General features: G+C 40.5%; 1 protein-coding gene across 2 annotated transcripts in view; it reads left to right on the forward strand.

Moving 5' to 3' along the window:
- The window catches only part of PDE4B (phosphodiesterase 4B), a 549746-nt gene that overhangs the window by 435293 nt on the left and 98279 nt on the right, over positions 1–16174 (forward strand). For both annotated transcript variants that reach the window (XM_073234084.1, XM_037024341.2), the window contains 3 exons: positions 2010–2204; positions 10468–10504; positions 10629–10699. In XM_073234084.1, coding sequence (XP_073090185.1) covers positions 2010–2204; positions 10468–10504; positions 10629–10699 — 303 coding nt within the window. The remainder of the gene's footprint in view (positions 1–2009; positions 2205–10467; positions 10505–10628; positions 10700–16174) is intronic.

The following is a 16174-nucleotide window of genomic DNA, read 5'->3' on the forward strand; positions in this document are numbered from 1 at the left end:
ACAACTGGTGTTGGCAAAACTGACAGCTACATGCAACAGAATGAAACTGCATTATTATCTAACTCCATACACAAAAGTAAACTTTAAATGGATCAAAGACCTGAATGTAAGTCATGAAACCATAAAACTCTTAGAAGAAAATATAAGCAAAAGTCTCATAAATATAAGCATGAGCAACTTTTTCCTGAACACATCCCCTTAGACAAGGGAAACAAAAGCAAAAATGAACAAATGGGACTACATCACACTAAAAAGCTTCTGTACAGCAAAGGACACCATCAGTAGAACAGAAGGCATCCTGCAGTATGAGAAAATATATTCATAAATGACATATCCGACAAGGGGTTAACATCCAAAATATATAAAGAACTTATATGCTTCAACATCCAGAAAGCAAATGATCCAATTAAGAAGTGGGAGGAGGATATGAACAGATACTTCTCCTAAAAAGAAATTCAGATGGCCAACAGGCACGTAATAAGATGCTCCACATTGCTAATTATCAGGGAAATGCAAATTAAAACCACAATGAGATATCACCTCACATCAGTTAGGATGGCCAAATTGAAACGTCTAGGAACAACAAATGCTGGCGAGGATGTGGAGAATGGGGAACCCTCCTACACTGCTGATGGGAATGTAAATTAGTTCAACCATTGTGGAAAGCAGTATGGAGGTTCCTCAAAAAACTAAAAATAGAAATACCATTTGACCCAGGAATTCCACTCCTAGAAATTTACTCAAAGAAAACAAGATCTAAGATTCAAAAAGACATACGTACCCTTATATTTATTGCAGCACTATCTACAATAGCTAAGATATGGAAGCAACCTAAGTGTCCATCAGTAGATGAATGGATAAAGAAGAGGTGGTACATATACACAATGGACTACTATTCAGCCATAAGAAAGAAACAAAGCCTACCATTTGCAACAACATGGATGGAGCTGGAGGATATTAGGCTCAGTGAAATAAGCCAGGCAAAGAAAGACAAGTACCAAATGATTTCCCTCATTTGTAGAGTACAACAATGAAGCAAAACCGAAGGAACAAAACAGCAGCAGACTCACAGACTCCAAGAAGGGACTAGCAGTTACCAAAGGGGAGGGGTGGAGGAGGGTGGGTGGGGAGGGAGGAAGAAGGGGATGGAGGGGTATTATAACTGGTACACATGGTATGTGTTGGGATCACAGGGAAGACCGTGTAGCACAGAGAAGGCAAGTAGTGACTCTCACATCTTACTACGCTGATGAACAGTGACTCCAGTGGGGTATGGGGGGGACTTGATAATATGGGTGAATATAGTAACCACAATGTTTCTCATGTGAAACCTTAATAAGAGTGTGTATCACTAATACCTTAAATCAATCAATCAATCAAGCTCCACAGCCCTCCAGGGTACTTTGATGTTATCAGATTAATTAAGTCATTTTCTGTGGATAAACTTGCATATGAATATTAAATCTCAGACTGGGCTTTCCATCTAATCAGCCAATGGATATTTTCAGGATAGCAGTTTGTTCCTGAAACATTCAGAAATATGAATATTGCATGTTTAATGAGACTATGAAACTTATTTGTGTCAGGAAGAAGTCTCCCAGCTAGGAAGGCTCATTAAAGTGATAGTTCCATGTCTGACACCTAGAGCTGTGTTAGCTGCTGTCTCTGGAGTGGCTCACTATCACCAAATCTTGTATGGTTGACACTTATTCTGAATCTGTCAGTTTTGTTCCTGCTGCTGAAAGGCCGTGGGGCTTTGCTCCAGGGTTCAAATCCTGGATCCACTATTTGCTAATGACTGAACTGTATCTGTGGGGTATTTTCCTTTATGCAAATTGAGAATAATGACTGCAACTCAGAGCCATTTGAGTTTGGGGGATTAAAACAGTTCATAAAGTGTGAAGTTTAATGGAAAGTGTCTGGGACACATTGGTTCCAATGTATGCCTGTTAGATGCCTTCCTCCATGGTGGTTCTCCCCTGACTAGAGTTTTCTGCTTTCTCTTTAAGCTTTGATGTGGAAAATGGCCCTTCCCCTGGTCGGAGCCCACTGGACCCCCAGGCCAGCTCTTCCTCTGGGTTGGTGCTTCACGCCACCTTTCCTGGGCACAGCCAGCGCAGAGAGTCCTTTCTCTACAGGTCAGACAGTGACTATGACTTGTCACCAAAGGCGATGTCGAGAAATTCTTCACTTCCAAGCGAGCAGTAAGTACCAGCTTGTCTGGCTTCTAGTCTTACTCTTACCTCATCTTTAAGCCTGCCAGCAGCAGCAGCAAGTTCTCTCCTCTAACCTGCCAAGAGGAGGGAGGAAAAAAATAAACACAAGCAGAGGGGACATAGATGAGCATCTTAAGGGCATTAATGCTCTATAGCATGAGGCATATGTAGCTGGGGTCTCCAAGGGTATTAGAAACCTCAGGCAGTGTTCACTTTACATCTGTTATCTGTTATTGATTTTTTTAAAATTTAACCTGGCTGCATTTCTTGAACTGCTGGATCATTTATGAGATGAGAACCTTAACACTTCTTTCAAATCACACTCATATTTTCTGCAGCATGTGCAGTTTGCATGAAGCTACCATAGAGAGCAAAAATGATAGTTGGTGACATCATCCATCCTCTCTCAGTGACCTTTGCTTGGTTACATTTAATAAGAGTCATCCAGCCATATGTCTGTGTCCCTTCTCTGGAACCTTAACACCATGCCCACTTTTGGCCTGGCTCATTGCTGAGACATAGCATACCCCACCACACTATTAAAGACAAAGACAACGGATATTTCTGTGTTGCTGCTATTAAGTGTAGATTTCTAATTTTTACTTATGGAAGAACAGCAACTGGATTGTGTTACTTGTTTATTAAATTTCTGAAATCAAATAAAGTTGGCTGTTGAAAGTCATGTCTTAAAAGGTTTCTGGGCACACATGCAATTGTTTTTAACATCCTATATTATAAAAAATATCTGTAGCTCCCTGAAGTCTTAGCTTGGAAAATTCCACTGGGCTACCTTCCACTATTGAAAAGGAAGCTAAAAAAGCTTGTCCTCTTGTGAAGGGGGCAGGGGGCATTGTAAAGCTACCAGTAAGAAAATATACCCCAGGGCATTTATGCCAGCAAATTTTAATAGAAGCACCCCTACCCTAAAGTATCTCAACCATTCGATGGCCAAAATTTGTTTATTCATTCATTTAGCAAATATTTGCTGAATCTCTTCTATATACCATGCAGCATGCCATGCTATAGGGATAAAAGATAAATAAAACAGTGGAAAAGTCACAGATGAGCTAAAAACAGGTATTCTCAAAAAGGCTGAATGCTCTTAGAGAGGTTGTAGTTAAATAAGAAAGATAGGAATGGATAACTCTACTAGGAATGGAAGGAAACATTTAATGAGTGCTTACTCTGGGGCCAGCTGCATTTACATGTTTTCTTTTTTAATCTTCACAACAATCCTGTCCAGTAGGTACCATTATTATCTCTACTCTAGAGATGATGAAACTGAGACTCTGAGAGACTGAGAAACCTGCCTCTATCCCATGCCACACTGTGTATGTTGTACTCAGGCTGACCGTATTTAAAACTTTGGGAATCTATTCACCTATGTTCTTCAGACTGCAAAGGCGAATCTCTACTAGCAGGTAGAAAACATGAATCCATAGCTGAGGTACCAGTACTCAGGGGAGGTGACCATTTTGTTGCTGGTCACAAGAGAACCAAGGACATTTCTGAGCCAGATTTAGATGGAGGCTGTGACAGTGAATAAACCTGGACTTCTCTCTTTCACCAAGAGAAACACCTTTCTAGACTCTTTAGGGAGAGAGCGGGGAGCTGGAAGTAATTAGTGCTTCATTCACATAGTGTCTCACAAGCAAAAGACTAGTTTTGGAAGGCAGCTAACAGTTCCCCCAGAGTATGACTAACAGCATGATAAGTCTCAGGGTCATTCAGAGACTTCCCAGAAGGTTCTAACCACATTTCAGATTAAACTCTGGTGATTCTTTACTTGCAATCATTAAGTTATAGACATTTTGAACTTGAAGAGACCTTGCAGGTTACAGTCCAACTCCATCAATAGCTGTAGATACAAGAGATCTCATTTTGGATGACTGCCTACAGGGTCTCTAATGGCTCGCCCTCTTTTCAATTTTACCTGCCAGCAACATTTCCCCCCTAACTTTAGAATCTACCATAGTGTTACCAACTTTTAATTTAGGCACGTAAGGATTGTATATGCAAGCTATCTAGTATCATTCTGACTTTTTTTTTAAGGAACTTTTTAAAATAAAAGAAAAAAAGTAGGAAGGGCATACTTTCATAATAAAGAGCAGCCCTTCCCAAGAAAACACAGTTGGTGACATATTACTCTATCAGATATACTGCTAACAGGATATATTAAAATCTTTGAGTGAGTAAAATACTACAACATTTTGTTTTGGCCATATTTTAACATTACAGTAAAACTTTCATACATTTGTCAGTTTAGGAATTAATATTTCTCAGCACAATAAGAAATGGAGCTTGAATAATACCCAGATTCTGCTAGTATTTCATTTTATCAGGACAATGTTGGAAAATCTAGTTTCATACAACTACCTTAGCTAAACTGAAACAATGCTCTCAAAGTATTTCACCCACTTATTTCTCTTCAGGGTGAATTGAAACAATCAGAGGTACAACATTCCCTGAGCCTCTCACTGCTCCTCCTGCCTTCTACTCATAAAGTTAAGGAAAAGAGGGACAATGGTAGGTCTGGAGTCCTGAGTGAAGGCCCCTGGGTGGGGCTACAGGGTGTTCCCTGCTCAGAAGCCCTCATATCCAGCACAAGCAGTCATGAATTTATGTAAGACGTGGGAAACTTTGCATAATTCCTCTACATTAAATCTTATTAATAGAGGCGACACTAGAGCTTTTTAAAATTTCTCATCTGAACTCTTTTGGAAGAGTAACAGGAAATAAAAGTGGGGAGAGTGAGTGAAAAGATATTAAAAGTAAAAATGGGAATGGAAAATTCAAAGTGGTTTTAACTTACAGCAAGAAAAGAGAGATTGAAGTAATGCTTTCTAGTAAAGATAACAAGATCACTACTGGGTCCCAAAAGAAAATTTCAGATGCTTTCCTTGATGTGGCAATAATCTGTTGGTTTCTATTCAGTTCCTGTATTGCAGTCATCTCTAACGTAGTTGACCAAGGTACAGATTTCCCAATGGGAACATAAAGTACTGGAAACTGGTGAGGCTAGTTATATTGCCCAAAACCGTGGCAGAAACCACCCTGGACAGGACCGAGTTCTGAGGAGCTACTGCAAAGCTGCCAGGAAAGAAGATGCATCTTTCCTTCATTTGGGCATCGTATTTGCAAATCCTTTTAAAAATAAGGAGCTTTTTAAAGCCACCATTTGTGTGAGGACTCAGTGATCTCCAAAGGGAAGAGTCAAGGGAATTGAGGCCTAACAAGCAAGAAAAAAGGCAGAAATAATAGCCCACTTAAATTTAAGAACTCTTTATTGATGGACTATCAAAAAGGTGCAAAGTGGTATCTAAGACCTGAGTTAGGCTTATAGCCATTAACACTCACTAGGACCATGGCTTTGAGACAATAAATCTTTTTTATAGTGTTTATATTATCTGTAAGTATAAGCGCACATTTATTGAGCATTTCTTATGTGATAGTTAAAGTACTTTGCATATTTTAATCCCAGAACCCTAAGGTGGTTGGTACTGTAATTTGTCTTAAAGATGAGGATGGTGGAGCACAGAGAGGCTAAGTCACCTGCCCAGTTAATGGAGAACCAAGGCTTAAATCCAGGGGGTCTAGATGACTAAGCCATATGGCTATCAGTGCATAAATGGACACTCAATGAGGATGAAATATAAAAATAATAGTATTATTCCCTGCTCTGCCTGCCTTTCCACCTGTTGTGAGGGTCATATTCATTCTTTAACAAAAATTTACTTAAATTTAGGCACTTTGCTAACAAATAAGACACTTCCTGTGTCTTCAAGGGAGCTGAAAGATTAGTAAATCAAAAGGCAGTTTTAATAACTTCAGATAAGGGCAATCATGGGAGGTACACACAGGACCCTGAGAGGCCTGGCCGGACAGGACGAGCAGCCCACTTTGAAGAATGACAGCTAAGCGAAAGGAGCTCGCCAGGCAGAGGGGCTGCAGGAGGAGGGGCAAGGTGCTAACTAGCTCCCTAGTTGTCAGGAGCATGTGGGGAACCACAGCTCAGTAGCACTGAGGCAGAGATGTGAAGGGATGAGGAAGTGGTGAAAGATGAGGCTAAGAGAAGGAAGCAGGAACCACATCATGAAGGGCCTATGCTAAGGAATTGGCCTTTATGCCTCAGGCAAGCAGTGGAGAACTTCTAAAGCCTTTTAAGCAGGAGCATATATAATCAGGCAAATGTTTTTGAAAGATAGCTCTGATTACAGTATGAAAACTGTTTGGATGGTGGACAAGCCTGAAGACTAGAATTCAAGAGCCAAATGGGAGGCTGCTTTGGTAATCCATGTAGTAGAGGATGGGGATGTACATTAGAGCAGATACAGGGGGGCAATTAATAAATATTTGAAAGTTAGGACCAATAGGGCTTGGTGGTTGACTATGGAGTGAAGGGAGAGGGAGGTTTCAGGCTTGACCCACAAGATAGGTGGTTGCACCATTCCCTAGGGCCAAGGACAGTCTATTATCACATCAAATAATGTACATGAAAATGCTTTGTAAGTGTAAAGTACAATATAAATATTAGTTATCTTGACTACAATGGGGACAGACATGATTATCTTAAGGAAGTTCTTACTAGCTGAAAAGATAGATATGCAATTCCTTAATTATCATAGTAATGATACTTGATAAGTATCATTACTAATAAGCACCAATAACTATAAATAATTAAAGTGCTTTTGTGTTCCAGCCACTGTTTGAAGAGTTGTACATATACGATGACTCATTTAATTCTCACAACACCCCATTTTACAGAGGAAGAATTTGAGGCATAGAAAGGTTTCCCAATGTCTTGTAGTTAGTAATAGTACAACTAAGAAACAAGCCAATCTTATCTGGCTCCGCAATCTATGCTCTTAACTACAACACTGAATGTCTCTTGGTCAGACAGACCAAAATCAGTGTTAAAAGAAAAGTACAAGTGAAATTCTAAGTGTAGGTATGAAAAGAGAAATTAAAATAATCCAGAGTGTAGCACTGGGAAGCAGCATTTTTGGTTTCTAGAAAATTTCATTGTTGAGAGGAGACCTACCCTCAAATCTAAGGCCTCCGGAATTCTCTGCTCATTATTCTGTATGATTGTAATGTGCTAGTTTTGTCACTAGATGTTGCTCATGACCTGGTTCTGAATACCTGGCCTGGTGTTGCCTTCTCCTGTAGTTCAGGAAACTTAGAAGTACGTCAGTTTTCATAACTGATTGTTTTGTTATTTCCATGTCATCTTAATATATCAATTATGATTTTAAAAACAGAATAGTACATAATCTGACTGTACTCAAAGGGGAGTTATTGTTTTGTTTTACTTCTTTGCTATAAGTCATATGATCAGTTCTCTAGCAGCCATTATTTGACATACAGCATCAGCCTTTGACACTCAAATCCTTCAAGGGAGCCAGTGCTGGGGATTTGCAAGTGCATCTGTTGCTTCTGAATGCTCCTCTCTCCTGCACTCCTACATCAAAAGTTCCATAATGATAAAGCTGTGTTGATATGGTGCACGTTTAATGTTTCTTTACTTGCCTTTAATCATTAGTTTGTGCAGCTTTAGTAACTCCCCATTCAAGCGAAAACACATTACCTTTAGATACTACATATGTTTGGGATGAGCCTATATTACTTAGTTTTTGTTGGGTGTTTAGACTCAGAAGTCCAGGAGCCACAGACAATCTATTTAACTCTAACTCTTATAAATATGTGAACCTTCCCAGTAGATATCTGAACAAGTAGCAAGATATTTCACCCATCTAAAGATGACCTCAGGAAATAGCTTGGGAAGAGGCAGCTCACCATCCTGCACTGTCCCTACTATCACAACTGCTCCTCTCCCAGAACCCTGAGCCTCTCCCTGTGACCCTCTGTGTCTGCCCCTACCTTGGAAGCCACTCCCTGCCATTGCTGTAACTACACCCACTACTGTAGGTAACTTCTAACTCTGCAGCTCCAGTTCCCTTACTTTAGTCTTCCCGCTTGATATCTTTGCCAAAGTATCAACAAGTATCTTAAAACTCAGCATGTGGGAAAGTGACACATCTCCCCCAGTGCCTCCATGCTTTCTTATTTCTACTAATGGCTTCACTGTTTTCCCAGATGCCCATTTTTAAAAGTGAAAATACTATTTCTTTTGGAGGCCTTATCCAATTAAATGCCAAGTCCTTGGTAAGACATTTAGGGTCTCTTCAAATTGTCCTTCCCTGTTTCTTCCGCTGTTACACCTATTCTTTCTCATCTGAATGCCTGCATTTTCCCCCTAACTCTTCTTCCGGGAGCTGGCCCTTCTCCAGCCAGTTCCATGGTGTCCATAGCATTTTACTTTCCACAGTACCTTTCTGTTTGCCTGTTTCACTAAAAACCTCCACTGACTCAACTTCCTACCAAGTTAAGCACCAACTCCACAATCATTGTCCATAACTGTCCCTACTATGTGTGTGTGTGTGTTTTGGGGGCACAGTTTCTAGTCTTATTCTCTACAAATGTCTGTAGTTCATGTGCTCAGCTCCACCCAAACAGCCACTAAGCATCTGAGTCTGGAAGACTGTCCCATTTCAATGCCTTTGTTCTTGCCATTTCTCTCACTGAAAGCATCTGCCATCCATGCTTTTTAAAGCTGGCCCTTCAAAGTGTGTCTCAAACACCACAAATTCAGTTCAGCCCTTCCTACTTCCTCTAGTCTGTAATGATAACTCTCCTTTGTATCCCAGTGAGTATCCATTATTTGTATTTCTCATTCTACTTTTATAATATCTATTTCAGTGTATTGAATATTTTTCTGTCTCCTCTACTATGTTTTAATTTGGGGGCTATCATAGATTCTGTTTATTTAATCTGTCAACTATGCAGAGTTATCATAAAATAGTAAACAAAATAGTTAAAAGTGCTGAATTTTGGAATAAACCAGTCTTAGTTCTTCTACTTATTAGTCATGTGCTAGTTAAGCCCTGAACTTTGATATCATCTATAAAATGGGAATATGAAGAGTACCTGCCTCTGGTCTTGGGACAAGAATTAAATGAGCTAAAACACATAAAGTGCCCAGCACAGGCCTGACAGGTGTTGATAGTGCAAAGAATGCTTACTCTTGTCAGTATTCTTTTCATAGTCACTGTAGAAAGTGGATGCACAAGTTTGCTAGATTGAATTGAAGGGGGACATCTATCTAAAGGCAAAGGCAGAAAGGAAAATATTTTATTAAACAAGACCCCCAGAGTAAAAGCCCACGCTGACAAAGAGGCCTGTATGCCCACATAGGCACATACGTTGTTCAACTCTGGATTCCCAGGCCTTGCAAAATGCCTGGTACTGGGTGCTTGATAATCATTGGTTGTACTCAGAGTTAACAAATAAGGTGCTATGTTTATGTGAAAATAATGAGGACACTGAAGGAAGATCAGACAGTGAAGGATGATCATTGTCAACCAACTTCTCTGAGGTTGTTAGGACTCATACTGTGATAACAAATTGGCCTGATTTTGTGTCTGCACATCAGGCCCATGTGTCTTCTAATGACTTTAATGGAGAGTTTGCCGAATGTGGGCTTAAACAGATTTATTTATCAAAGCTTATGCCAGAGACAAAGTGCAAAACACACTTCTGACTGTTCCTAAATCCAGACTGACATAACACTAGGTGCAGCTTAATCAGATCTTTGAGACAAAATGAGCGTCAGTGATACGTTTATAATAGGTTCAGCCCGTACACTCCCATTAAAAGCTTTTCCTTGGGTACTTTAAGAAAAAAATTATATTAAAAACAAAAAGTAATGGGATTCCCAGAGAGAAATCTGTGTTATGCCATAAAAGGCATTAAGCCTGTGGTTCAAATCAACAAAAGCCAGGAAATCTAAAGTTAACCTTTCTGCAGACTGTTAGGCCTTTTTTTCCAACCCTGTGTGTGCCTGCGAGCAGCCCTCCCTCTGAATTTCCTGGCTGTGGCAGCTCAACTCCACAAGTCGCTTTGAATTACAGTACTCTGGGTCACCTCTTCCTGGGAATATACCCTGAAGATAGGCTGACTTGCAGGCTTTTTTACGTGTAGTCTCTCTCAATGCATGAGTCCTAAACCTGATTGTTACACGTTTTTCTCCAGTCCTTGAGATCCCCATACATGCCTAAATCAGTCCTGCTTTATATCCAGGACTTGTATTACATTTTGATGCTAATGCTGACAAATTTTAGTATTACAGCTTGTATGTCCCAGTTATAATTCAAATGCATTTTTAAATGTTTCTTTTCTTTCTTTCCACCAGACACGGCGATGACTTGATTGTAACGCCCTTTGCCCAGGTATGTATCCTCCTGGCTCTGGCTTACTCTCATTCTGTCCCTGGGTGTAGTTTCTAAGTGTGGCCTCTGAACCTGCTCATTCGTCTCCTTTGGTTCCTAACCATTGGAAATATTTTCGTTATAGGTCCTCGCCAGCTTGCGAAGCGTGAGAAACAACTTCACTCTGCTGACAAACCTTCATGGGACATCCAACAAGTAAGCTGGGCTTTTTGTGGAGTTGTGAATCCCTTCCATAAAGGCAAAGCCGCTCAACAGCATTAAAAACAAATAAAAGCTATTGCATGAAAATTCACCCTTCAAGCTAAGTTAGGATATACATTAAATTTGAAAGTAGTATGGAGTGATGCAGCATTTTTGGACCAGCAAGATGTTACAAATTAGTCTGGATCTTACTAATCTTTGTACCCTTAACACTTAAGAGACAATAGGAGTTCAACAAATGAAAGAAGGACCAGGATGCTTTCCCGGACTGCCCCAGCCTCATTGAGTGCCTCGACTACTCTACAAACGTCATCACACCATTCGACTGGATCTCTGTCCACCACTGGATTGTGTGTCCCTTGAGGGCCCTTGAGAATTACATTTACTTTTCCATGAATTTCTAAGAATTAGCAGAATGCCTCACATTTTAGTGTGTGCTTCATAAATATTCATCATACATATGTATTTATATATAAATAATTGTTGGAGAAAAACCACCAAATATCTAGAAAATCAGTTTTTCAGCAGTGATCCCTTCTCTTTCTCCACCTTTTTGCTTTACAGAATATAGCCTCTGGGGCCCTCCTTAATGGCTTCATAATCCAGTTCTACCACTTGAAAATTATGTTAATTAACCTCTCTATATCTTTAAAATAAGGTTTCCCAATCTGTAAAATAAGGTTGTTTTGAGGATTTTATGAACTGCTATTTGTCAAGCATTTATAACAGCACCTAGCATATAGTAGGTGCTCAATAAATGTGAGCTAGTAAAATTGATACTTATTTTTTTTTGCTGAATCCAGAAACAGTATAACACATTGGAGTTTCAATAACTACTATCTGTTTTACTAGTCATAAAGGGTATTTATGAGAGGAATTGTTGCCCTCACTCTGGATAAGGAAACAAAGCTTAGGAAACTAAATAACTTATGCCAGGACATACCACTTCTGGTGAAGAGCAGAGTCATAGTTGAAACCTGGTGTCTTGACTTGGAATTCACTTGGAATTCGGGACTCCTGCCTTTGGGGTAGAGGGTGATCATAGAAGCTCTTGGTTTGGAATAACCACAGAGGGCAGCTGGACCAAGGAGGGAGATGGCTGGGAGAGAGGTATAAGAATACAAAATAAGAAAAAAAGAATACTAAAAAAAAAAAAGAATGGATTTACCATTTGTTTCTGAATCCCACTGCAGTGCTCTTTTGTAAGAATAAAACTGTTCTTTCTTTCCTATGTATGGAAAACCCAGTTCTTCCCTACTTAGCTTTTCTTCCCTGTGAATCTCCTTTCCTACTCATACATAACACTTCACTCTGACACTCTGCTCACCAAATGTGTGAAGGTATTTCCCCTACAACAACAGGCAAGTCTCCACTACCAGCTAGGTGTCCTGTAATTAACTCAATGCTGTACTCTTCTACCTGAAGATAGAGCCAGATCCCACAGGTCAAGGGCTCAGTCCCACAAGACTGCTCCCCATCCCCACTTCAGAAGCCAGTTGCAAACTCAGGTTATCACTTATGCTCTGACCCAGCAGCTATAGGTGGGAGGTTCCCATACCTTCTCAGGTTTGATTAATGTGTAGAGCAGCTCACAGAACTCAGGGAAACACTTACATTTACCAGTTTATTAAAGGATATGACAAGAGAACCAGATGAATAGCCATATAAAGAAAGTCATAGGACAAGTCCCGGGAGGGCCTGGGGCAGAGCAGCCTCCGTCCTCACGATGCTGGAGTACATCTCCCTCCCAACATGTGAATGTGCTTGCCAGCCTGGAAACTCTCCAGACCCCTTCCTATTGGGATTTTTATGAAGGTTTCATCACCTAGGCATGATCATTGTTAACGCCCTCTGCAGCCCTTCTCCCCTCTCTGGAGGATGAGGTAGGGCTAGAATGCCACGCTTCTTATCATGGCTCGGTCTTCCTGGTGGCCAGCCCCTAGCCAGGAGCCATCCAGGAGTCTACCCAGTGTCACCTCATTAGAACAAAAAATGCTTCTAGTGCTCCTGTCACCCAGGAAACTGCAAGGGATTTAGGAGATCTGTGCCAGGAAGGGAGCAGGGACCAATATGTGTATTTTCTATCATCTCAAATCTTTCTGTTCACTACATCTATTGAGTGCTCTGTGTTACGGGAAGAAATCTGAAGGCATTGGAACAGAGTCGTTTAAGAAGAGCTCATGGAATAAATGAAGTTCAGAGAGCCTGAGGGAGGTACATGAAGGTAGGAGAGTGTTATCAGAAGTTAAAATATGAGGAGTGGAGCCCTAGACCAAGTTGGTAGAGGTGGGAACTGGGAGGAAGGGGCTAGATGAGGATACATTTCAAAGGCTTCTTTAGCACAGCAGGACTCAAAGCCACAGCATTGCACTGTTTCAGAGAGAAGGGGTGGAGGGTGTTTTCAGTTACTGATTTTTAGCACAGTCTTGGAAGTTCTTCCTCTGTTAATAGTAACCCTGATGATTAATAAGCTATTTCATCTAATGCAGGACTTTCCATAGCCTTGGGGGTTTTATGCCACATAATCCTGCAGAAACTGATACCCAAAGGTCATAATTGTTCTATGCAGAGCTGACCCTGAGCCCCTCACCCTCTGACTGATGACCACCCTCCAAATCATGGTGCTTTGTGTCACCTTTCGTTCAAACCAAACCACACTCACCATAGCAATAGGATAGCTATGTCTAATGATCTTCGTCACATTCATACCCATATTTGTGCAGAATCAGTCCTCTTACTGATTTCAAGAGCTTCCTTGAAATGAACACCAACCAGTCAAGCTCAAGGCGGGGCTCCGCAGCTAGAGCATCACCCCATGGACCTGAGATCACCACAACCTAACCCAGGCTGGGAACTCAAGGATGGGTTTCAGCCCCAAATAGAGCACCCGGCAGGGGCAGATTGGAAAACTGAGGGCCCATTTAATGTCCTGTTTTATCCCCAGGGAGTTGATACCCTCACACAAATAAATAAAACCGAAGATAAGAATGTCTGCCAGAGGTGGATCCACTAAACTGAGGGCATTTACCCCCCTACATATTCACATATCTTAACAACTGAAACTGTAAGATTCATGAAACTCTGACGTTGCTTTCTGGGATGTTTGACTTGGGTCCCAGGGTGCCCCTCCTTGCCTTGAATGTAACATCCACGCAATAATTTATGTCCTTGGGATGGTTTTCAGGAGACATCTGGAGAGTGTGGTTTATTACACAAAAAGGAACTCCCACATAGAACTATACTTCTCATAAGTCAAGATTTCCTTTATCTCTTGGCTCTTTGCTCTGCATGAAAGCAGCACATTGTCTGCCTGAGCTTTACCACCCAAAGGGTGAAAATCTCAAGGTTCCTGTTGAGGTGATTTCCCTGCACTTTCATAAAGTGTTCTATTGAGGGATGCTTGATTAGGCCTGTATTTCTTGGCTTCAAAGGAAAACCTATATTCTTTTTGTCTCAGGAATTAATTCAAAAATATGGCTTTCATTTAGAGTTGTTAATTCAGATAAGTGACTGGCTTTAAGAACTGTTCTGGAAGTCATATGTGAGTGACAGTGCCTACTGTTCAGCAGTCTAATAGCCAGAGAATAGAGCTGGGAGCAAAGAGGTGTCCCCTACCATTCAGCTGTGTCACTAACACCGTAGGTGTCACCAGTGGCTATCAAGATATCAGGTAACATCTCTGTGTTAACATTCTTCCAAGGCATAATTTAATCAATATGTGTGTAATCTTTGAGAAAGAATTAATAACCACTCAATTTTTTTTCCAGTGTGTATCTGAAGTGTCTTTCACTACTTTATGTCCTTTGGCATAAGATTTAAATTAGCTAAGAATAATAAAATCTTGACCATTCAAAGCTGGAAAGAACCTGGCCAACTTCCCTCAGAGTTAAGTGAGCAAGTATATGTAAAAGCCCTCACACAGGAGCTGGAACATTGTAAATTGGCAGTAAACATTAGTTGCTGTCTGCCTTCCCTAAGTGAGGAAGAAATGGAGAGGTTCAGTGAGTTGCCCAGGGCTGTGCAGTTAGAAGGTGCCAGAACCAGGATTAGGATTCTGTCTTTTTGTTCATAGTCCAGTTCCTTCTCCATTGCGCTATTCAGGGCTGAAAAGTATTAACTGCTATGGTCATGTTATCCTCCCTGTTAATATCACCATCTTCACAACACACAAAAGGCTTCAGGGTTGTTTGTTTGACTTAACAACTTTAAACCCAGGCATTTAACTTATGATTCATCCATAAACTGGGGACCACTGGAAACTGAGCAACAAATGCCATTTTCTTCTGGCTTTCATCGCAAGTTTTCTAATTGGCATTCACATGCCCGTAAGTGGTAATGTAGCTTCCAGAGGTCATTCATTCATTTTAAATGTCTTGAGCCTCTTCTTTGTACCAGGTCTTGAAAATAAATGACAAACCAAATAAACATAGTTCTTGTCTTTCCAAAGCTTACACACACAGGTGCCTATCTGAATTAACAACTCCAAATAAAAGCTGTATTTTCAAAATTAACTCCTGGGTCAAAGGAATTTATGTAATTTGTTTTATTTTCAAGAAGTCATTGGGAGAATTGGGTGTCATAAGTAGCTACACTGCTAAGAAAACAGAGACTTCCAACATTTAGGGTCTCCTAGTTCAATGCCTCCTTTCATAAAAGCCTTCTTTGGAATTCAAGAAGATAGATAAAATAAAATTATGAAAAATGTATTATTAATCCAATGAATACATACTGAATAGTTATAGCAAATATTTACTGATTCCGGGATTACAAAGATGAATGAGATTTTTGCTTAAATTTCTCACAAGTGAGTTGAAGAGACTTACAGAAAGATGGGCATTGCCATATAATATGAGCAAGCATAGGAAATCACAAGTAGTACAGACAATGACTACTCAGGGAGGGAAGGGTCCTCTGAGGAAATGGTGCCTGAGTGGAACCCTAGAACATGTGAGCGAGTTTGCCACTTCAAGAAGAAGAGAAAAGTGTCAGCGAGGAAAACACATGAAAGGCTCAGCATGCACGTTGTGTTAGAGAAACAGCCATAGTATGTAGAACCGGTTCTGTAGATGGAAACGAAACCAGAGAAAATATTTGTAATGCAATTATGAATCCTCAAATCATTTTCACATCAGTAGTTCATTAGATCAACAATTCACCCATATGTATGGAGTTCTTACTGTTGTAGAGGCAAGTGTTGGATGTTGCAGCTGATATACAGAAAGAGGTCAGGACTGGATCCTCCCATCAATGGATCACAGATTAATAGTGGTGATGACATGTGCCCATATGAGTTGTAACAGGAAATAACTGTGAAAGTACAAATAAAGCACCATGGGAGATGAGAGGAGGGATCAATTTTTAGCTAAGAGGATGACATCCTTTGCAGAAGATGCCATTTGATCTTTGAAGGTACAATTCTAACACCAATTCTGTTGTGTGGATTTTTTTTCTCCACACATCCAGGCAATT

Source organism: Manis javanica, chromosome 4, assembly GCF_040802235.1.
Source record: "Manis javanica isolate MJ-LG chromosome 4, MJ_LKY, whole genome shotgun sequence".
NCBI lineage: Eukaryota > Metazoa > Chordata > Mammalia > Pholidota > Manidae > Manis > Manis javanica.